Here is a 22,669-nt window from a genome sequence, read left to right on the forward strand (position 1 = left end):
AAGGATATGCAAATTTCCCTTCTTAGAGAAAGGCAAAATGAAAAGCACCCAGAGGCCTTTTTTCTTTGACCTAACAGATCTGCAAAAAGCTGATTGCAGCGCCCGGACTTTCTTAGGTTTGCTGAGCCTCTGGGAGCCTCACCCTGCCACCGCTGTGCATTTTCCCTGCAGAAATGGTCGCAGAGGCATGAGCTTGCATGAGTGCAGCCTGCACCCAGATACCTGTCATGAGGGAAAGGGGCATTTGAATCACGGGTACCCAGATGGAGTGATGGTGTAAACACTGATCCAGTGGGCTGAAAATCCAGAAGCTCTGTGTATACTGGTTGGAATGGTCTAGCAGGAGGACCGTTAGCAGAAAAAAGGAAAGGGCAGAATAATGTGTTCAGAAAGCTCCACTTTTTGTAGGAAAAAAAATTGTTTAGTTGGCGTGTCTCAAAGGTGGAGAATGCCTAGAAGCATCCAGCAGTTGGTGCAGGAAGGGGAGCGAGTGGCTGAGGACTGGGAGGAGGGGTTCTATCTGTTTGAATTTTTTGAATTTCAGTGTATGTGTGTCTGTGTGTGTGGATTTACGGGTATGGAGGGAGGAGAAGCTGACCCCTGGAGCCCAGTGCCACTGGAGGCTGGGGGGAAGGGAGGGATGAGGTAAGGTGAGGGGGGAGGAGAAATCCCCAGGTGTGAACTCATTTATTCCTCTGGAATCTGGGCAGGGCCTCTTCACCCAGGGCTGCCGGGGGCTCCCAGGTTCTCAATTCAAAGAGACGAGACCAATTACGGGTTTTGCTGAGCTTCGATTTTAGTGCACTGTACTGACCCAGATCATGCAGGGACAGCAGCTGTGGTTACCACTGAGCCCTGAGGTCTGTACCATCTGAGACCCATCCCTGCCCCAAGCTGGGCTCAGCGGCACCCTCAGCCCTACCCGCTCTGAGGGTCACCTCAGTGAGACTCCAGCACCAAGCTCCCTAGCAGGCAGGAGGGGAGGTGTCTGTGCTTCGTCTGAGGCGGGGAGCTGGGGGGCTGGGGAACTTGCAAATGGACCAGAATCAGAGATCTCTGCTAAGTAACAAGAGTCTTTATAATAGAAAGGGCCCACTGGGGGCCTCACTTGAAGATGGAAACAGACCCTTGTGGTAGGAGGTTTCTGTATCCTACCTCACAGTATGTGGAAAATTTGAGGTTATCAACTGTCAAGAATAAAACAATAAAAATATTAAAAGGAACCTAGAACACGTCCCTTAGAATACAGGTATGGGAAAGCTTTTCTTAAGCAAGACAAAGAACTGGGGAACATGAAGAAAAGGTTACTTATTTGACTACACTTTAAAAAATGTTATGTGGGACTTCTCTGGTAGTTCAGTGGGTAAAACTGCCTGCCAGTGCAGGGTTCACAGGTTCCATCCCCGGTCCAGGGAGATCACACGTGCTGTGGAGCAACTACTGAAGCCCATGTGACATACAGCAACAGGAGAAACCATCGCAGTGAGAAGCCCAAGGCCGTGCTCCTCGACAGAGAGGAGCCGCCCTGCTTGCGGCAACTGGAGAAAGGCCCTGTGCAGCAACAACACCCGGCACAGCCAAAAAATTAAAGAATGGATTCATTTAAAAAACGTTATGTAATTGTAAAATGGGTAAAAGGAAAAAGGATCCATGCCATCAAGCCAAGTGGAAGGAATCATGTGCTGTGCAAGTAATAAAAAACCCACCTGAGATAGAAAGGGAATTCACACACTTAAGAAAATGTTGTAGCCACACTTTCCGGGAAACAAACTCACTCAGAAGGACAATGCAGATAGTGGAGTGCAGTTTATTACACCGGCGGGCCCAAGGCAGAGTCTTCTTAGCCAAGGACCCCGACCAGTTTTTGTGAAAACTTTGTATACCCTAAGTATACTTGCTCAAACCCACCTTCTCAAATTCCTTGAAACTAGTCTGGACAAGGAAAAAGGTAGGATCAAAGTTAACCCATGATTCATGTGTCACAAGACTAAATAAACAGTGGATATTTATCAATAGGCCTATGGTTATATCCCAATAAATAATGGAATTTACCACTTTGTTCTGTTACAGAGATAATTAGCATATTCTTTTAGGCAAAGGAGAGTCCAAGTACAAGTCCTGAGGCTCTTTTATCAGGGGTCTGTTTTTCCATTGGTATGCCATTTCTATAGACACTGGGCACGAAGTTCAGAGTCCATTGGGAGAGTGACCATGCATGTAGCCTAATGTTTGAAGCCTGGCCTAAGATGGAGTCCAGCTCTATCTGTTTCCTCTAAAAAGAGCCCAGAAGGCAAGAAGACACTGGAAACACCCCACACCCTGGCAATCAACAGGAGACGACAAGAAAGATGCAGCTGGTCCACTAGCAGGCAAACGGACCACAAGGGAAGACAAGACACCCTGTCCCCTCTCGGGCGAGGGAGCGGGCACTTGCCCTCTGTGGCTGCAGTGTGAGCTGCTCCTGAAGGCATCGGTGGCAACACAAATGTACTGGAAATGGGGACCCGTGCTTACAGGGGTGCTGGTGAAGGAGGAAACAGACAGAACAGACTCCATCTTGAAAGCAGGACTCCATCGCGGGCCGGACTGTGGACTTTGAGCTCTATGCCCGGTATCTATGGAAACGACATACCAACTGGAAAACCAGACCCCCAGGATGAAAGAGTCCCAGGACTCATACCTAGACTCTCCATTGCCTAAAAGAATACCCTAATTATCTGTGTAACCAAATAGAATCATTAATTCTATTATGCTTATTGGGATATGACCACAGGCCTACTGATTATTGTCCACTGTTAACTACCTAGGCTTAAGGCATATGAATCACAGGTTAACTTTGATTGTATCTTTCTTTTCCTTTGTTCAGACTAGTTTCAGGGAATTTGGGGAGGTGGGTTTGGGCATGTACACTTAGGGTATATAAGGTTTTCACAAAAACTGGTCAGGGTCCTTGGCTAAGAGGAGACTCTGCCTTGGGCCCGCCGGTGTAATAAACTGCACTCCACTATCTGCATTGTTCTTCTGAGTGAGTTTGTTTCCTGAAACGCTTAGCTGCAACACTGGCCACAGAGGTGTCTGTGATTGTGGACCCTTGGGGCTCTGTGAGGGGACGGTGCATAGACGAGGACCTAGATATCTCAGGAATTTTCACACAGTTTTCCCACAGATGGGTTTTCCCGCACGGGCTTTCTGCAGTTGCAGAGTCTGGGCTTAGTGGCTCCACAGCCTGTGGGATCTTCCCGGACCAGGGATGGAACCTGCGTCCCCTGCATTGGCTTTATGGACAGAGTTCCTGGATGCAGCCCATTTCCAGGCTGGAACACCCTCAGAGGCCCTCACTGGCTCCATGAGTGTGGACTGAGTGGACGGCTGCCCACCTGCCCGCCCAGGGAAAGACGTTTTTCCCGCAAAGGAGAGAAAGCAAGCGCTGCCCGCCCCTCCTGAGTCCCCCGCCTGCCTCCTCTCCCAGGTCTCCCCTCCGTCCTTCCTCCCCGCTTAGCCCAGGCCAGCAGTGCCGCCATCCTGGGCCCAGTGCCAGTGCCAGCTGGCCTGCTCCCACGGCTGCCCTTCCAGCTGAGGTGGGCGCTCAGCCCTGGGCACACTGGGAAAGGCTGGGTCCCTCAGTACCCCCGCCCCCTGCTCCCCCACCCTCCCCAGTTCAGCCCAGGCTCCTCCTGTGTGCCAGGCCCAGGTTGGAAGGAGTCGCCTGCTCTACAGACGGGGTGTCCTATCAGCCCACTGCAGGCTTCCTCGGGCAGGGACCAGAGTGTCCCTGTGTGAGTGGGGCTGGGATGCGGGCGGTTTCTCTTTCTCTTCCTCCTGGTGCCCCTACGTGTCAACATGAATTAGACCAGGGCACCCAGACACGGGGGGCCCAGAGGAATAGCTTCCCCAGAACTTTGGGGAACAAATAGAGTTTCTGCATCTTTATTTTACCGAGACAAAGTTTCTTAACTCCAACTACCATCTATTATTATCATTTCATAAAGGATCATTTTCCCATCAAAACTTTTAGGAGGCTCATACACTTAAAATTATGCTTAAATGCAAGTTATTTTTTCTACTAGAGTGCAGCATGTAGTTCTCCTGTATCCCTATTTTATCTGGTTAATGATTGCTCCCTGTCCTGGGTGCTGGGCACCGAGGAACCAGGAGGTGAAGGGCACAGGAGCTGCTCTCAGAGCTCTTGGCATGCACTGAGCCGGGGCCACAGTCCAGCGGCAATGGGGCATGGTGGCCGCGGTGAATCCTGCCCCCCTTCCAGTGAAGAATGACAGAGGGTGACAAGGGCAGAAGATTGCAAGGACAGGAGGCTCTAGCGTCAGCTCTGGTTGCGGGCTCTCCCTTGGCACCCCCCACCAGCTTCCCTGGGGTGGCAGAATAGGGGTAAGCCTCCTGGGACCCCCACTCCTAGAATAAGCCATCTACCCTGGCTCCCCTGGCAGTGATCCAAGGAGGAATGAGAAGTCTAACATGCTTAAAGGGGGAATTCCAAGAGGACAGAAGAGAATGAGGCAGAAAAAAACATGAAATCTGGTGAAAGACGTTAATTTACAGATTCAAGTAGCTCAGTGTGTCTTAAGAAGAATGTGTAAAAGAAAATCACAGCCAGACACATCACAGTCAACTACTGAAAACCAAACAAAAAGAGAAAATATTGAAAGCACCCAGAGAAAAATGACATTCAAGAGAATGACAGTTCAATGAATGACTTCTTAGAAACAATGGAGCAGATAGAATGGGAGAGGGAGAAAATAGACCTACATGGTTGCAAAATTCCTGCATCTTACAAGAAATGGCACAGTATAAATTCTAGAGTCTGTGAAATGTTAAGAATGTAATTACAATCCTTAGACCAACCAATGGAGAAGGAAATGGCAACCCACTCCAGTATTCTTGCCTGGAGAATCCCAGGGACAGAGGAGCCTGGTAGGCTGCCATCTATGGAGTCGCACAGAGTCGGACACAACTGAAGCAACTTAGCAGCAGCAGCAGCAGAGCAACTAATATACAATAATGCTGAGCTATACCCCCAGGTCAGGACTTCCCAGATGGTTCAGTGGTAAAGAAATTGCCTGCAATACAGGGGGCACAAGAAACGGGGTGGGGGGGTGTCTATCCCTGGCTGGGAAGACCCCCTGGAGAAGGTTATGGCAACCCACTCCAGTATTCTTGCCTGGAAAATCCCATGGACAGAGGCTACAATCCACGCAGTCACAAAGAATCAGACACGGCTCAGCATGCACACATACCCCCAGGTCAAGGTATACCTAAAAAGCCAATAAATACATTAAATGATATTTTAAAATACTAATTTAATCCAAAAAGGTCAGCAAAGGAGAAAGAGACTATACATCAGAGGAGGCAAACACAAAACAAATAACAAAATAGGAGACCTGACTCACCACATCAATGTCCCTGTGTACCTGTGTTTGTGCTCAGCCATGTCTGACTCCTTGCAACTCTTTGGGGAAGGATTTGCTTCTAAACTTGCATCCATGGCGTGGCCTCAGGTCCACACTGGTTGTTGGCCAGAGACATGTGTTCCTCATCCCATGGGGCAGCAAGTGAGGGGGAAGGGGAGATGAGGTCACCTTGACGATCGGTGACCAGACCCTCTCCTGCTGTTTCCTCCTTGTCACTGGGGGCAGTCCACACTACAAGGGCAAGGGAGGGAGTTACAGGAGGGTGTGGGCTGAGCAGTTTACTGTTGTTGACTTACAAAAGTTCTTTGTAAATTCTGATCAGATATATGAGTTGCAAATATTTTCTCAACTCTGTAATTTGTCTTTTCCCTTTCTTGACAATTCCATGCTGTTCACCTAACTGGGTTTGGTCAGTTGAGAGTCTCACCAGCAGTGAGGAGTCTCAATGGGCTACACTGTCACTAATATTTGGAATTTTCAGACTTGGAGATTTGTGCCGTCTTCATTTGTATTTCTCTGATTACTCCTGAGGCTAGTCACTTTTGCACTGTTTACTGGGTGTCTGGAATTCCTCTTTGGAGAAATCAATCTTCAAGTATTTGCTGTGCTATTTGGGTCATTGGTCTTTTACTCCCTGATTTCTGATCACGGAACCCTAGACCTGCATGGTTTTTAGGCGACGGAAATATTCTTTCCTGTCCTGTGACTTGTCTTTTTCTTTCTTCATGGTCTCTGTGTGTGTGTACTTTAAAATTTTTTTTAATTTATTTTGGCTGTGCCAGGTCTTAGTTGCAGCATGCAGGATCTTCAATCTTTATTGTGGCATGCGAACCCTTAGTTGAAACATGTGGGATCTAAGTCCCTGATCAGGGAATGAACTCATGCCCTCTGCACTGGGGGCATGTAGTCTCAATCACTGGAGCATCAAGGAAGTCCTTGTGTGTGTGTATTTAACAGATCTTATTTCTGAGAAGTTTTAGATTCACAGCAAAATTAAGCAGAAAGTACAGTTTGCAAACACCCCTTGCTCCCAAACATGCACGGTACGGTAGTTACAGCTGGTGAATCTACACCATGAGGCACCCACAGTCCACAGCTTACATTAGGCTTCTGTCTTGGTGGTGCACTTTTGGCAGGTTTGGACAAATGACAAATAAAGAATCTGCCCACAATGCAGGAGTTCGATCCCTGGGTCAGGAATATCCCCTGGAAAAGGGAATGGCAACCCACTCCCATATTCTTGCCTGGAGAATCCCTGGAACAGAGTAGCCTGGTGGGCTACAGTCCATGGAGTCACAAAGAGTCAGACATGACTGAGTGACTAACACACATACAGTAATGACATGTATCTATCATTAGAGCATCATACAGGGTAGTCTCATTGCCTTGAAAAATCCTCTGTGCTCTGACTGTTCATCCTTTCCAGCCCCTAAGCCCTGGCAACCAGGAGTCTACGCTTCATTGCAGTGCAGTGGCTTCCCTTGTTGCAGAACGTCGGCTCTAGGGCACACACTCAGATGCGGCGCATGGGCTTAGCTGCCCCGCAGCATGTGGAACCTTCCTGCACCAGAGGTTGAATCTGTGTTCCCTGCATTGACAGGGCAGGTGGATTCTTAACCACTGGATCACCAGGGAAGTCCTGATTTGTAGTTTTTAGAGTATACGAAATCAAAAGGGAAATCAGACAGTACTGTAAGGGACTTCAAGGCAAGCGAGACACAGGTTCAACCGCCGGTCCAGGATGATTCCACATGCCGCAGAGCAACTAAACCCATGGGCCACAACTACCAAGCCCGAGACCTAGAGCCTATTACCGCAACAAAGAGGGGCCTCTATCTGCTGCAGCTAGAGAAAACTGGGAGAAACAACAACCTCAGATACGCTGCTGATACCACTCTAATGGAAGAAAGCAAGGAGGAACTAAAAAGCCTCTTGATGAGGGTGAAAGAGGAGAGTGAAAAAGTTGGCTTAAAACACAACATTAAAGAAACTAAAATAATGGAATCTGGGACCATAACTTCATGGCAAACAGAAGGCGGAAAGTGAAAGCAGTGACAAATTTTATTCTCTTGGGCTCCAAAATCACTGCAGACGGTGACTGCAGCCATGAAATTAAAAGATGCTTGCTTCTTGGAAGGAAAACTATGACAAAACTAGACATTATAAAGTCCGTATAGTCAAAGCTACGGTTTTTCCAGTAGTCATGTATGGGTGTGAGAGTTGGACCATAAAGAAGGCTGAGTGCTAAGGAAGTATCAGGCCACCTGATGTGAAGAGCTGACTCATTGGAAAAGACCCTGATTCTGGGAAAGATTGAAGGCAAAAGGAGAAGCGGGCTGCAGAGGATGAGATGGTTAGATAGCATCACTGACTTAATGGACATGAATCTGAGCAAACTCCAGGAGATAGTGGAGGAGCCTGGCATGCAGCAGTCCATGGGGTTGCAAAGAGTTAACACAACTTCGTGACCGAAAAACAACAAGAGAAAGCCTGTGGGCAGCAATGAAGACCAAGTGCAGGAAAAAAATGAAAAATCCACCTTGCAATGCAGGGTATGTGGGTTGAATTCCTGTTCAGGGAACTAAGATCCCACAGCCAGAGGGGAACTAAGCCCATGTGCCGCAAATGCTCTGGAGCCCATGCCACAGCTAGAGAGAAGCCCACAACAAAGATCACAAGTGCTGCAACTAAGACCCAACGCAGTAAGAAATCAATCAATTAAAAAAAAAAAAAGAAAGAGGGACTTCGCTGGTGGTCCAAAGACTAAGACTCTGCACTCCCAATGTAGGGGCCCTGGGTTCAATCCCTGGTCAGGAAACTAGATACCACACGCCACAACTAAAGATCCCGCATGCCACAACTAAGACCCAGCACAGCCAAATAAAAAAATAATAAAAGTAAATATTAAAGAAAATACTTTGAGATGAAAGAAAATGAAGACATACCAAAATAAATGGAATACAGTTAATACAGTGTTTAGAAGGAAATTTATAGCTATAAGTGTCCATACTAAGAAAGAAAAAAGATTTCAAAACAATCGTGTCCCATCCGAAGACAGTGGAAAAAGCAGGTCTCTCGTATTCAGTATTTTACTGGAGATCCTGGCTGTGGTCACCATGTTTCTCCCCTCTGGAGTTTCCAGCCAGAGCAATTCATTAATAAAATGAAACAAAAGGCATCTAAATTGGGGAGCCTTGCGTGTACAAAATCCTGAAGAATCCAGTAAGCAACTATTAGAACTAATAAATGAGTTCAGCAAAGTTTCTGGGTACAAGATCTAGGTACAAAACTCAATTGTATTTTTATACTCTTGCAATCAACAATTGAAAATGAAACTAAGAAAAAAAACTCCATCCACACAACACACAGAAATATATATGGGGACTTCCCTAGCAGTCCAGTGGTTGAGACTCTGTACTTTCAATGCCAGGGGCCTAGGTTTAATCCCTGGGGTAGAAACTAAGATCCCACACACAGCGAGGTGTGATCAAAAAAATAAATATCACAGCTTAAAAAACAAGTTTTAAGTACGTATGTTTTTTAAAAAACTCATTACGTTAGATCCCGTGGATCTCAAAATTCAAATAGTAAGCTGCCACCCTTTTAACGTGAACTGTACTATAAATGAGAATATCTGTGATTTCTGTTTATGATCAAGTCACAGGCATCGCAAGGTGTTTCAGTGAAGCTAAATTCCTTCCGTTCGAGGCCAGTTGACAATAAAGGTGGGATTTTTCCCCATCCAAATGCCTGGATGCCCTGCCGAACCTTGCCTGACCATGCAGGTCCATCCTCCCAGCTCAGGGTGTCATTTCAGAGGGAGACCCTGACCCAGGTGGGAGCATCCGCGCCCCCGCACCCCCCCCAGCCCAGAAGCCGGCCCTGCTTCCAGGACAGGGGTGCAGGCCAAGACAGGCGCAGGAGGACCTGCATGAACTCAACATTATACTTAAGGACTGCGTTGATTTAAAGACAACACGATCCGTGCTGGGTTCATCACCATTATTCTTTTTTTCTTCTGATTTTAACAGAAATTGACATTAGACACTTCCCAAGTCCATTCGAGTGAAACAGCGTCTGGGGGGAGGTGCGGGGGGGGGGGCTGGGGAGTGCGGGGTGCCGGGGGAGGGGGGGAGGGTAGGGAGGAGCCTTAGGCGCAGAAGCCTGGGGCCGCTTGCCCTCCCCCCCGACTCCTTGCCTTCCCTCGACTCCTTCCCCTCCCTCTCTTTCCCCCAACCCGCCTCCCTCTCTCCCTCCACCCCTGCGGCCTCCTCCCGCCTCCTTCCTTCCACCCACCCTTTCCCCCAGTTTCTTTCTCTCCCGCCTCCCCCTCCCCCCGCCCCTCCCCCTCCTCCCAGGACCCTCTCCCCTGAGCGCTCGGCCGGCACCGGCGGCTGGGAGTCATGCGCGGCCTCTCCGGGCTCGCGGCGCTGCGGGGGCTGCTGTGCGGCGCGCGGGCCCTGGGCCCCAGCCTGCTCGCGCGCTCCTGCTCGGGTGAGTCCGCTCGCCGGGCGGCCACGCGCGGGGTGGGGCGGGTCGAGGGGCCGCCGGCCTTTGCTGACGCACGTGCGGCCCCGGCGTCGGAGCCGAAGGCCCGGGAGTAGGCGGACTGGAGAGGCGCGCCCCTGGGGTTCCTGCCCCGCGGGGCCCCAGCGCTCACCGCCGCCTTCACCGCTCACTCCCAGCCAGGCCCCCACGGCCCCACTCACCTCACCGTGCTCGGGGCAGGGGGTCCGAGGGCTTCGGAGCTGGAGGAAACCAGAAGCCTGGTGGCTACACTTTGTGCTGGCGGGGATCCCAGCGGGCCCAGGGCTCCTGCGTGGGGTCATTCTCAGCAAATGAACACTCCTATCCTGAGGCATCTTTCCTCCCGGCATACCCCTGCCTGGAGCCTTGCAGGTATCCGGGGGTTCTCCGCCCTAGCAGCTGGCCCTCGGGCGCTTCCAGAGTCCTGGCGGTCCAATGCTGGCAAGGGTAAACTGCCATCTTCCGAGGCAGGAGCCAGCTGGCAGTAGGCCAGGCTGGACAGCAGGGCCCCTAGGGACTGGGCTTTGGGGGAACGAATAAGGGTGGGGTCCTTCCTGCAGTGCAAGGCATTGAAAGTACGTGGTGGGGGGCCCGATGCCTGCTCCCCAAGCCCTCCTGGGGCTGGGAAGGCAGATGCAGATGCCCCCAGGGACACTGGCTCTTCTGGACCTGGCAGCTCATCTCTTCTCCAGTTCTCTCCTCCCTCTCTGCAGGGCTTAGCCGCCAATCCAGGGTCTGGGCCCTTTTCCAGAGTACACTTGACCCTAGACCCAATGCCAAGGGTCAGCCTAACTCTGGAAGTGTTAGGCGGTAGGAGGGTGATGACACTGGGGGTCTCTCTGGCAGCATCACTCCCGGAGGAGGAGGGCTGGGGCAGTTTTGACATTAGGACACTAGGTTTCAAGTGTCCTTCCTGCCTTGAAACCCCAACAGCAGCCTGGCCCAGGAAGGTGTCAGGGGAGGAGCCCTCCTGTCTCCCTGGCTGCAGACATGACCCCTCCCCCTTTCTCAATCCCCAGGTCCCTCTCTCTCTCTCTCCCTGTGACCCACCTGGTGGGAAAGTGCTTTTCACTCTCCTTGGTCCCTGCCATTATTTCACCTCAGACCCCTGATGTGGCAGTTTGGGGGTGCAGACAGTGTCTATGCTAGCTCCGGGAAGTACAGGAGTGAACATCAGGACTTGTACTTTCTTTCCAGTGTGGCATCTCAGGGGCACCAGCTCCATAATGGGCAGCTTCTCCCACTGCCTGCCTGGGTGGGGCCATGCCCCCCTGCAACAGGCTGAAGTCCCCAGGGGCCCACCGTGCTGGACAGTCCTGGCTGTGGGCACCATACTTTTCCCCTCCAGGACTGCTCTGGTTGAGGCAAACTCTGCAGTCTAGGGGACACTTGGGTCCTGGCAGGGGAACCCAGGTCCAGGAGACATGAAAGGTGAGGCCATGGCAGCCCCCGAGCCCCCCTCTTCTACAGGAGGACCCTCCTGGACCCGGGAGCGGACACTGGTTGCGGTGAAGCCAGACGGGGTACAGCGGCGGCTAGTCGGGGATGTGATCCAGCGCTTTGAGAGGAGGGGCTTCAAGCTGGTGGGGATGAAGATGCTGCAGGTACCAGGGCTTTCGGCCTGTGGGTGTCACTGAGGGGACTGGGGTGGGGGCTGTTTTCCGCCCTGCATCTGGACAGCCTTCTTGTGCTGGCAGTAGAAGGGGAGGGGCGGGAAGTGCCTGCCCTGTGCTCCTGTAGCTGGAGTGCCAGCTCTTGTCGGTGTCGTCTGCCGAGGGCCCTGTGGTCAGGATGCCACAGCCACTGCCCTGGTGCCCGGTGGGGCTCCCTCTCACCCATTCCCTCAATGTACCAGGCCCCAGAGAGGATCCTTGCTGAGCACTACCACGATCTGCAGAGGAAGCCCTTCTACCCAGCCCTCATCAGCTACATGAGCTCCGGCCCGGTGGTGGCCATGGTACAGCAGGGCTGTGGCAGTGGGAGGGTGGAGGGCCCTGGGTTGAGCCCTGGGTGACCCCCACCTCTCCCCACCTCCTCTGTCTCTCTGCTGCAGGTCTGGGAAGGCCCCAATGTGGTCTGCACCTCGAGGGCCATGATAGGCCACACTAACTCTGCCAAGGCTGCCCCTGGCACCATCCGGGGAGACTTCAGCACCCACGTCAGCAGGTAACACACTCAGCCACTTGTAGCTGAGGCCCAGTGCCCTAGGGGCTCAGGGTGGCGGCCTGTGCCCAAGGCAGATCCACCAGGCCTGGGTGTCTTGCTCAGGGGAAAGTGAAGCCAGGAAACTTGATAGTAGCATGTCAAACCTGACATTGGCTAGTGCAGTATTTTTCAAAAACCTTTTCATGTACACAGGAGATGATAAAGAATTCCCTGTGTTGTGTCTATGCTCTGCCATCACAGTCTGTCACCTGACTTTACCTCCAGACACCCCAGGGGTTGGCCTGGGACAGATGCTGAGGGCAGGCTGGAACCCAGTTTTCCAGCTCTTCTGTTCTTCCTTGCCCCTCTGCACCATCACCCACCCACTCCCCTAGACAGTCGGGGATTAGCAGACTGTGCCTAGGACCCCCGAGGTGCATGCTGAAGCCTGTACCCTACCTCTGCCACCTGGCGCAGGAATGTCATCCATGCCAGTGACTCCGTGGAGGGGGCCCAGAGAGAGATCCAGCTGTGGTTCCAGAGCAGTGAGCTGGTGGACTGGGCAGATGAAGGCCACCTCAGCAGCATCTACGCAGCCTGAGCACGCAGGCACCCGCAGTCACCCTGGCATCCACTCAGGACCAGCTACCTCTGTCGACAAGAACTTGAGCTCACACCCACGCTCTGCCCATCTGTCCCAGACCACCTCCTTGTCCACCTTCTGCCCCACTCCAGCCCCAGAATGGTTGAGCCACAAACTTTATGTGCCTTTTAGTAAGCCAGCAGCTGGACCAAGTCCTTTCTGAACCAAAGTGCCAGACAAGCTTTGGGGTCCAAAAGCTGGTAGTGTGACCCTCCTTTCCCCAAAGTGGGGACATTAAAATTCACTGTGCTGTGTGTGGGAGTGGAGTGCTCATTATGGCCCCTGCCATCTCTGAGGTGGGAATGAGGCCTTATGCAAAGTTGTAAGCAGCTTGAAAGTAGAAATGAAGCTTACCATCTCACATACCAGGAGATCAAGAACTTTGTTGAATGTATGAGACAGGCAGAGGTCCTGAAGCCTCCAGCCTGAAATCTGGGAGCTCCAAACTGAGCCACAGGGCTTGTGCTGTCCCTCAAGGAGGAGCCCTAGGCAGTTGTGAACAGTAGCAGGAAGGGGTAGGCAGGGAGCTGAAGCCGCCCCGAAGGCAGAAAGGCTGGTGGCCACATTGACACTGCATATCACTCCTCACACCTGGTCCTCAGGTGTGTCCCTGGCCACTTGTCACAGGTACTGGATACTGCATATCATTACACCTGCTGAGGCCGACTGGTCCTCACCCTGCTTTATGACGTCTTTGCGATGCTGGCCTTGGGTTCCCCGCTCAGGTTTCTCCCTGTGCCTCCACGTGAGGGCGCGGTTGAAGGGTCTGACCTTTAACTGGCCATGAAAGGGTCATGTTTGAAGCTGACCCTGGGGCTGGCCGTGCGAGGAAAAGGCCTTCCTAGTTTCCCATGACTTTTCTAGTCTCTAGTCTCCTTCCCTCTTCTTTGCAACAGGGTAGAGAAGCACCCGGGAGGGGAAGATATTTAAATGCTAGGCGAGTCCGAAGAAGTGTTTTAAATGCACAGCTAGGCCCAAAGCGGTGAGGGAAACCGAGGGGCCCCGCCTCGGCCCGTGAACCAAATGTTCCCTGTGTCCGGCTGGCCCCCAATGCAGCACTGACGCCCAATCACGTGAAAGGTAGTCTAGAAAGCTGAGTTTTGATTCGCGTTCACCCCGCCTCCGCCATGGGAACCGGCCCGCCGCACTGCGCCTGCGCACACGGCGGCGCGCAGACTGACTTCCAGTCCCAGCAGGCCGCGGGGCTCTGAGGGCGGGACGTTCTGGGAGGGGCGGGGCATCCTGGGAATGGCGTGGGTCGCGGAGGCGGAGCTTCCTGGGAAGATTGAGGACTGAGGGGACGGGGCTTCGTGGGAGAAGAGACTGTCGTTGGGGCGGGGCGCTCTGGGAGGTGTGAGGACCGGGGTGGGTGGGGCATCCTGGGAGGGGGGTGGGGCGGGGCGTCCTGGGAGGAGCGAGGGGCGCGGGGCGGGGCGTCCTGGGAAGAGAGAGTGGACGAGGTGCGGAAAGTCCGCGTTCCAGAGATCCTCCTGTGCTTTGAGGCCGAGGTTAGAGTCCTGGGATCCCGGCAGGTCTCTGCTGCTTTTGCCACCCAGGCCCGCTCCGAGCGCCATGGCCCAGCCACCGGCCGACGTCAGCGAGGACGACTGTCTCCCGGAGTACCGCCACCTCTTCCATCCGGACTTGCTCCAGTAAGCGTCGGGTCTGGGGCGCCCCAGGGAGCCGGGCAAGGGGCGGGGCGCCTGCGGTGCGCGCGGCGGGGGACTGAGGTCTTCCTGGGATGTGTGAGGACCCCAAGCCTGGTGGCCAGGCTGTCCAGATGTCCGGGTATCCCAGCGATGCAAGTACTGGTGTTCCGATCTTTGTCCTGCGTGAGCATGTCCTGTTTATCGATGGGGAGGTGGGGACGAGTGTCAAAAAACACAGAGCAAAGGTCAGGAGGAGGAAGGATTAATTATTATTAGCAGCAAGTAAGGAGAACACTGAAGATTTTCCCCAAAGCTGTCTCTCTGAACAGCAAATTTGGGGAGGTTTTAAGCTAAGAGTGCAAGCATCTTAAGAAGGGATTTGGGTGGTTGATGAAGTCCAAGCGTTAGTTCGTTAAAGTCACAAGTGTCAGAAAAAGTCACTATCATCATCTCAGAGGTTCCAGTTGGTCAGGTGACTGAGCACTTCAGGCTGATCCTTACCATCAAAACAGAATTGGGAGACTTTACAACCAGTATATGATTCATATCTTGGCTATTGTTACTTCTCTTGCCTAATGACAGTTGTTAGTTTCTGTATTCTTGTGAGACCTGTTGAGCACAGCACTGTGTCCAGGCTTAGATCACAGAATGGCGTAGGCCCCAAATGGCTTCTCTTATGTCAAGAAAAGCCTGCCTGTTTCTCGTTCTCCAGGAATCTGCTATCCTATTCATTTAGAGGGTGGCTGGAGGAAGGCTTATGTTTTGAAAACATTTCTCATTAATTGATAGCTTTCTGCATAGAGACTACTAGGTTGAAGAAAGGCGAGGAATGCAGGCCTTCAAAAGCAGCGTTTCTCAAATTTGACCCAAGTGCCCAGTGCAGAGGGTCAATGGAAGAGCACCTCCCCCATCCCCATTCAACAGCAGTCCCTTACTCTTTTTATTTTTTATTTAAACAAATTATTTAGAATTTATTTATTTAGCTGCACTGGATCTTAGTTGTGGCATATGGGGGTCTCGTTTCCTGACCAGGGGTGGCACCTGTGCCCCCTGCATTGGGAGCGTGGAGTCCCAGCCAGTGGACCATCAAGGAAGTCTGAACCGGGGCCTCTGTAAAGAGTCTCTGTTTTTTCTCTCAGGGACAAGGTGGCTTTCATCACGGGTGGTGGCTCTGGAATTGGGTTCCGGATTGCTGAGATTTTCATGCGGTAAGTAAGCACATGCCCCATCTTGCTGCCCCCTCCTCCTTGGGAGGGGGCCTGGGATCCTGGGCAAAATGCCGGTCAGTGATGGGAACCCCTCTAGTTCCAAGTCCGTCAGAGAACATTTGAAAGGGGTCCTGCCACAGTCACTCAGCCCCACGTAGGCCCCTGGGTCCTCTGCCAGCTGCCTTCAGCCCCGGGCTGATGTTTAAGCCTGAGACACCCTTGGGGGAGGGGGCCCCTTAGATTGCTGGGCAGGAGCCCTGCTGGGTGTGTCCCTTGCACCTTGCTGCCCTCACTCCTGCTCTCTGGCTTTGCAGGCACGGCTGTCACACAGTCATCGCCAGCAGAAGTCTTCCCAGAGTATCGATGGTGAGGGGGCTCTCCTGTGCCTAGCTGTCCACGGGTGACTTTGGGGGCCAGGAGCCTAGGCCTGGGAGATCCTGACCTAGGGTGATCACACCAAAACCAACCTGACTCCCAAATATGGAGCTTCATTGGAAGTGGTCCCCAGGGATACTCTTGTGTTTTTACAGAATCTAATTATCGGGTCCTGCGAAGCGACCCTTCTGTTGGGTGGTACTGTGGCCCCAGCAGAGATCTCTGGGCTCAGCAGTTTCTTGAGGGGGGAACATATCTCCCCTGCCACAGCTGGTCTCAGCACAGGGACTGGACATCAGCCGGAGCTGCTGTTGACCTGTGACCAGTGGCCTGGAGGGTGATGAGAGGGGAGAGGGTACAGGATGTCTTAGCCTGTACCAGGGGTTTTGGCCCTGGAGAGGGCCACTTGGCAGCTGTGCCTCCCCAGGGTGGGTTTCAGCTACAGAATCTGGGTCCCTGGCAGAACCTGGCTCATCATCCTCATTGGATCCTGAGGGGCTGTGCCTCCAGGCGAGGCCAGCAGGCTGCTGCCCACCTCTCTTCCTGTCTGGCTTCTAGGCTGCCAGAAAGCTGGCCGCTGCCACCGGCCAGAGGTGCCTCCCTCTGTCTCTGGACGTCCGAGCTCCCCTGGCCATCGCGGCAGCTGTAGAGCAGGCCCTGAAGGAGTTCGGGAAGATCGACATTCTCATCAACTGTGAGTCCCTGTTGAGCATGACTGGGGGCTTCTGATGGGTCTGGTAAGACCTTCCTGTTTGGAAGCCCTGGAACTGTCCTGGCTCCAGGCCACTGTCTGAGTCCAGCTGTGCTCCTCCCGGGTCCATGCAGCCGTGGCTCAGGAGGATGCCCCGAGAACTAGGCTGAATCACAGAGAAGGGTCACTCTCATGTCCTGAAGCTCTCCATTAAGGAAAAGGGAAGACATATTATTGTTTTAGTATAGTTTTGTTTTTCAATATTTATTTATTTGACTGTGTCAGGTCTGGATGGTGGCGCTCAAGCTCAGTAGTCGCAGCTTGAAGGCTTAGTTGCCCCGAGGCATGTGGGACTAGGGGTTGAACCTGCGCCCCCTGTGTTGCAAGTTCAGTTCAGTTCAGTCGCTCAGTCGTGTCCAACCCTTTGCAACCCCGTGAATAGCAGCACACCAGGCCTCCCTGTCCATCACCAACTCCCGGAGTTCACCCAGACTCACGTCCATCGAGTCAGTGATGCCATCCAGCCATCTCATCTTCTGTCGTCCTCTTCTCCTCCTGCCCCCAATCCCTCCCAGCATCAGAGTCTTTTCCAATGAGTCAACTTTTCGCATGAGGTGGCCAAAGTACTGGAGTTTCAGCTTTAGCATCATTTCTTCCAAAGAAATCCCAGGGCTGATCTCCTTCAGAATGGACTGGTTGGATCTCTTTGCAGTCCAAGGGACTCTCAAGAGTCTTCTCCAACACCACAGTTCAAAAGCATCAATTCTTCAGCGCTCAGCTTTCTTCACAGTCCAACTCTTACATCCATACATGACCACAGGAAAAACCATAGCCTTGACTAGATGGATCTTTGTTGGCAAAGTAATGTCTCTGCTTTTCAATATGGTATCTAGGTTGGTCATACCTTTTCTTCCAAGGAGTAAGCGTCTTTTAATTTCATGGCTGCAGTCACCATCTGCAGTGATTTTGGAGCCCAAAAAATAAAGTCTGACACTGTTTCCACTGTTTCCCCATCTATTTCCCATGAAGTGATGGGACCGGATGCCATGATCTTCGTCTTCTGAATGTTGAGCTTTAAGTCAACTTTTTCACTCTCCTCTTTCACTTTTATCAAGAAGCTTTTTAGTTCCTCTTCACTTTCTGCCGTAAGGGTGGTGTCATCTGCATATCTGAGATTATTGATATTTCTCCCGGCAATCTTGATTCCAGCTTGCGCTTCTTCCAGCCTGGCGTTTCTCATGATGTACTCTGCATAGAAGTTAAATAAGCAGGGTGACAATATACAATCTTGACGTACTCCTTTTCCTATTTGGAAACAGTCTGTTGTTCCATGTCCAGTTCTAACTGTTGCTTCCTGACCTGCATATAGGTTTCTCAAGAGTTACAAGGTGGATCCTTAATCACTGGACCACCAGGAAAGCTCCTGTTTTAGTACAGTTTTAGATTCACAGACTAATTGAGCAGATAGTATAAATAACTACTCATACCACACTCCTGCCACACACACACACACACATAGTGTCTACTATGAATACCTTGCATTTGTTACAACTGTTAACTATAGTCTCTACTTTACATTCAGGTTCATTTTTGCTGAAATTTCCTTTAAAAACTTCCAGTGTGACAAAATACTCTAGTAAAAATTAATTAAAAAAAAAAAACCAAAATTAGTGTATTATTTTCCTGCCACTGACAAAGTCATCAGCTGGGTAGCTTCAAACAGCAGGAACACATTCTCTCACAGTCTGGAGGCCAGAGATGTGACAGCAAGGTGTAGCGGGCCGCACTCCCACAGGAGGCTCAGGAGAGTCTGTCCGGGGCCTGGCTTGTGGCTCCTGGGGCTGCTGCCTGGCATCCCTTGGCTCCTGGCTGCATTCCTCCAGCCTCTGCTCTGTCCCTCTGTGCATGGCTGTGTCCCTTTTAAGGACAGCAGTCCTTGGGTTTAAGCCACCCTATTCAGTATCATCTCATCTTGATGACATCTGCAAAGACCATGTTTCCACATAAAGTTAAGTTTACCTGCCCTGGGCTTCCCAGTTGGTGCAGTGGCTAAAGAACCTGCTTACCAACGCAGGAGACACAGGAGATGTGGGTTCGATCTCTGGGTTGGGAAGATGTCCTGGAGAAGGAAATGGCAACCTGCTCCAGTGTTTTTGCCTGGGGAATCGCATGGACAGAGAAGCCTGGTGGGATTACAAAGAGTTGGACACAACCGGACACTCAAGCCGTGACAGGCATCAGGTGTTGGGATACACTGAAGAGTGTATCTTTTTGAAGCACGCGATCCAACCCACGACACCTGCTCTGCCCCTCATTCAAGAGTTTGTCCAAAAGCTGAGGTTCCCTCCCTGGCCGGCCTGGACCACCCTGAGGATGCAGTTGCTTTGACCGCCCTTTCCTTCCGCCCGCAGGTGCAGCCGGCAACTTCCTGTGCCCGGCCAGTGCCTTGTCCTCCAACGCCTTCAAGACTGTGATGCACATCGACACCTTGGGCACCTTCAACGTGTCTCGCGTGATCTACGAGAAGTTCTTCCGGGTGAGTGTCCCGAGGCCGGGGCCTCCCGGTCCTGGCCGCGTGCTCACTGCCCCCCTCATGTGTTGCAGGACCATGGAGGGGTGATCGTGAACATCACTGCAACCCTGGGCACCCGGGGGCAGGTGCTCCAAGTGCACGCAGGCTCTGCCAAGGCGGCCGTGGGTATGGGCGCCCCCTCGGTCTGCCTGCCTGGGTTCCTCCCTGTCCCTGGAGGCCAGCAGTGTACCAATGAAGCTGCGCCCCCACTGCGTCTGGGACACGCTGAAGGCCGGGCAGCCGTGCTTCTCCCTCACACAGCCTGCCTCCCCTGCAGATGCAATGACGCGGCACCTGGCTGTGGAGTGGGGCCCCCAGAACATCCGCGTCAACAGCCTTGCCCCTGGCCCCATCAGTGGCACGGAGGGGTTGCGGCGTCTGGGTAAGGCTCCCCCAGCGGGTGCTGCCCCGGGCACAGGCCCTACAGTACCTCTAGGGGTGCTCCTCCTGCCTGGCTGGGACAGGCCCGGGATCAGAGACAAGTGCTCATGGCTCCCCGGGTGGGCAGAGTCCATCCCAGCCTGGGGACAGTTCATGCAGCCCTGCACGGGGCTAGGGGCCGGACTTAGGCAGCTGCCCCTAGAGCTAGAGCCCAGGGGCTCCTGGCCTCCTGAGCCGCACACAAAGGGCCCCGTTGAAGCCTGCAGCGCCTTGGCCGCAAGCAGGGACAGGCCTTGTGCTGGCTGCACAGTGGGCTGCTGGGCCCGGCGCAGGGCAACACTGCCGGGGTCCCGACCAGATGCGGCTTGGGACGCTGGCAGAGGAAGGTGGTGGCCCCCGGTCCTGGGACGTGCCTGAACCTCTTCCTCCCTCCCAGGTGCCCCGCAGGCCGGCCTGAGGGCGAAGGTCCTGGCCAGCCCCCTGCAGAGGCTGGGGAACAAGACAGAAATCGCCCACAGCGCCCTCTTCCTGGCCAGCCCGCTGGCGTCCTTCGTGACGGGAGCCCTGCTGGTGGTTGACGGAGGGGCCTGGCTAACGTTCCCTAATGACGTCCAGTCGCTGGCAGATTTCTCACCCTCCTCTAAGCTTTAGGTGACGCCCCGCTCCCACCGTCGCCGTCACCCGTGTCCTTGGCCCCCTTCCCAGACACCCACCCTGTGGCCAGGAGTCACTGCGCTGGGCCTGACGCCTTGCCCCTCAGTCTCTTATGCGTATTTCTAGATGCGCTCTCAGGCACCCCAGGCTCCCTGGCTCCAGTTGTGGGGCGAGGCCTAGGTGGTCTTGAGGGTACACAGGGCATGGTGGGGGTGCTGGGAGGGCCCAGACCCCGCCTCCTGGGTCCCTGTCACAGGGTAGAGACAGGACTTGGACTGGCTCCTGTCCTGTCAGAGGTGGTTGTGGTGAAACACCCAGGGCTCACAGTGTTCGGTTGCCCCACGAAGCTGTGGTTGGCGCCGGCTTCCAGACGGACCCCTGGTCTCAGGGGTGGGCCTGCTTGTGGGAGAAGTGATGCTAGTTGGCTCTCTGGTGTGGTGGCTGGCAGACACAGTCAACAGACTGGAGTCCGAGCAAACTCCAGGAGACAGCGAAGGACAGAGGAGCCTGGAGTGCTGCAGTCCATGGGATCGCAGAGTAGGACGTGACTTAGCATCTGAACAATAAGATGTGTTCAGTCCTCTAGACACACAGGGGGGGTCGGAGGTGGGAGTGGGGGAGGCGGCAGCAAGGCCCCAAGCGGCAGGAGGGCGTGCGTGCTGGACAGGCCCCCAGTTGCTGGGGTGGAGAGCGCTGGGGGAGTGCAGGGGGAGGCGGGGGTCCACCGTGTCCGCTTCAGGAGACACACAGGTCTGGTGGCCTGCTGTCGCCCAGCCTGCCACTCACTCCCCCAGGGATTGTAGGGGGCCGGCCTGGCGTCCCTCGGTACCCCAGTGACCTGGTGTCTGCTGCCACTTCTGACAGGCAGTGGACAGCGCGCTGCAGGGGACTGGTCCACAGCCCATTCTCAGACCACAGACCTGCCACCCGCCCACCTGCCCAGCCTGAGCGGCAGACCCAGCAGTCCCAGCCAAGCATCTGAAGAGAGACTGGCCCTTCCTTTAGGAGCGGTGCTGCGCCCACGCGCCCTCCCCCCGGCCCTGTCTGTGCGCAGGGAGTGGGGGGCAGTGACCAGGCAGGGACCTGCCCATACACACTCGGGCGGCCTGTGCTCCAGCGCCTGGCCAGGCCCCCGGAGTGTGCCCCGGGCCAACCCAGGGTCAGCGCTTCCCTGCCTGCCCAGCCCCCACCCAGGCTGGGCTTTCTCTCCTGCCTGTGTCCAGGGGGTGCCTCCAGGTGGCTCCCGTGGCCTGGATGGAGAAAAGAAGGTGTTTCAGACTGTCTTCTCCTGCTCTCCCACTCTGAGACCTTTGCTTGACTGAAATCCAGACCGGGAAGGCTGGAGGAGTGTGTCTAAGAGCTGCCCCCAGGCCTGTGTCCTGCGTGCTCTCCCCCGGGTGTGTGTGCTGCAGACAGGACCTCTGCCGGCGCAGGTCGGGGTGCTCCCACCTGCCCTGGAGAGGACTTAGCCCTTGGTCGTTGGGGGCTCACTCTCTGGACCCTCCAGGAGGCCTGGCCCCATTCTCACCCTCACTCAGGCCCAGGGGGAGGGGGATCTCTGGACCCTCAATTGTTCCCCAGTGACACACATTCAGGCCAAGCCCTTAAGGGGGCCACTTGGATCCTGGGCTTGTTGTCTGTGCTGTTAAAAGCTTCAGGGTACTTAGCTGTTGGTCTGCCCTCTGGCCGGACAGGTGGCTCACTGCCCTCCTCCGCACCCCCTCCCATATCATCCATTTGCATAAGCACAGTTTCTAGAGTTTTGCCAGAAAATGCATTTCCTTAAAAAATAAACATCTTACTATAAAATTATATATTCAGTGGACTTCACAATATTTTTGGAAGGAGAAGGAGGACACCTGGACTGGTGATCTGGGCATTGAGAGGTAGCAGCGTGTCTCCTTTTTGTCTTTCTCCTGTGAAGAGTTTAGAAAACACTTTGCCTAATGCCTGAAATGCGCGCCCCCGCCCACCGCCCGCAGATGGAGGGAGCCTAGGAGCACGGGTGAAGGGTGACCTCCGAGGCTGGGTCTGCTGCTACCACTCGCTCTGAGCTTGAGCCCTCTGCCGCAGGCACCCGCGCCCACCTGAGTTCCTTCCCACCCTCGCAGTGCAGGGGCAAGGAACCCAGTGGGCAGAGGGGTCTTGCTTGCCACTTAAACCAAGGCCAGGAGGTCCACCAGCAAGGCAAGTGGGCGCTTGCCATGGTGGGAAGGCAGGTGTAGGGGAGAGGCAGCCACAGACCCCTCGTGCCTGAGAGCTGGGGTCTGCTGTCCCCGAGGAGATGGAGAGGGCCCGGGGAAGCTGTCCCGCCAGCCACATCCGAGGGCCTGGGGCACGGCGGCTCAGCTCCTGGAGGATAAAAGAGAGTGGCAGGCGGCTTCCGAGAGTGAGAGTG

General features: G+C 53.9%; 2 protein-coding genes across 6 annotated transcripts; both read left to right on the top strand.

The window, feature by feature from the left end:
- Positions 1-9,783: 9,783 nt before the first annotated feature.
- NME4 (NME/NM23 nucleoside diphosphate kinase 4) lies at positions 9,784-12,846 on the top strand. 4 transcript variants are annotated; one of them, XM_055561730.1, is made up of 6 exons: positions 9,832-9,920; positions 10,112-10,325; positions 11,424-11,557; positions 11,809-11,910; positions 12,007-12,119; positions 12,576-12,846. In XM_055561730.1, the coding sequence occupies exons 2-6, from the start codon at positions 10,265-10,267 to the stop codon at positions 12,697-12,699; spliced, it is 534 nt and encodes a 177-aa protein (XP_055417705.1). In that variant the 5' UTR covers positions 9,832-9,920; positions 10,112-10,264; the 3' UTR covers positions 12,700-12,846. The 4 variants fall into 4 exon arrangements, with proteins under 4 accessions (XP_055417703.1, XP_055417702.1, XP_055417705.1 ...); XM_055561728.1 differs by lacking the exon at positions 10,112-10,325 and having other exon boundaries at positions 9,784-9,920; XM_055561727.1 differs by lacking the exon at positions 10,112-10,325 and having other exon boundaries at positions 9,791-9,920; positions 11,400-11,557.
- A 1,135-nt stretch (positions 12,847-13,981) lies between these two features.
- On the top strand, positions 13,982-22,085 carry DECR2 (2,4-dienoyl-CoA reductase 2). 2 transcript variants are annotated; one of them, XM_055562167.1, is made up of 10 exons: positions 13,982-14,092; positions 14,274-14,393; positions 15,530-15,598; positions 15,913-15,964; positions 16,532-16,667; positions 19,076-19,200; positions 19,269-19,362; positions 19,514-19,618; positions 20,054-20,268; positions 21,136-22,085. In XM_055562167.1, the coding sequence occupies exons 2-9, from the start codon at positions 14,314-14,316 to the stop codon at positions 20,266-20,268; spliced, it is 876 nt and encodes a 291-aa protein (XP_055418142.1). In that variant the 5' UTR covers positions 13,982-14,092; positions 14,274-14,313; the 3' UTR covers positions 21,136-22,085. The 2 variants fall into 2 exon arrangements, with proteins under 2 accessions (XP_055418142.1, XP_055418141.1); XM_055562166.1 differs by lacking the exon at positions 13,982-14,092 and having other exon boundaries at positions 14,172-14,393.
- Positions 22,086-22,669: the final 584 nt, after the last annotated feature.

Source organism: Bubalus kerabau, chromosome 23 (assembly GCF_029407905.1).
Source record: "Bubalus kerabau isolate K-KA32 ecotype Philippines breed swamp buffalo chromosome 23, PCC_UOA_SB_1v2, whole genome shotgun sequence".
NCBI lineage: Eukaryota > Metazoa > Chordata > Mammalia > Artiodactyla > Bovidae > Bubalus > Bubalus kerabau.

What these genes read in the sequence shown, in the direction of transcription:
- NME4 (XM_055561727.1), top strand. Translation starts at nt 9,830, where the DNA reads ATGCGCGGCCTCTCCGGGCTCGCGGCGCTGCGGGGGCTGCTGTGCGGC. An exon ending in TGGGGATGAAGATGCTGCAG is followed by an intron (nt 11,558 to 11,808) that starts GTACCAGGGCTT and finishes TCAATGTACCAG; the next exon opens with GCCCCAGAGAGGATCCTTGC. An exon ending in TTCAGCACCCACGTCAGCAG is followed by an intron (nt 12,120 to 12,575) that starts GTAACACACTCA and finishes CACCTGGCGCAG; the next exon opens with GAATGTCATCCATGCCAGTG.
- DECR2 (XM_055562167.1), top strand. Translation starts at nt 14,314, where the DNA reads ATGGCCCAGCCACCGGCCGACGTCAGCGAGGACGACTGTCTCCCGGAG. An exon ending in TCTACGAGAAGTTCTTCCGG is followed by an intron (nt 19,201 to 19,268) that starts GTGAGTGTCCCG and finishes CATGTGTTGCAG; the next exon opens with GACCATGGAGGGGTGATCGT. An exon ending in CTCTGCCAAGGCGGCCGTGG is followed by an intron (nt 19,363 to 19,513) that starts GTATGGGCGCCC and finishes CCTCCCCTGCAG; the next exon opens with ATGCAATGACGCGGCACCTG.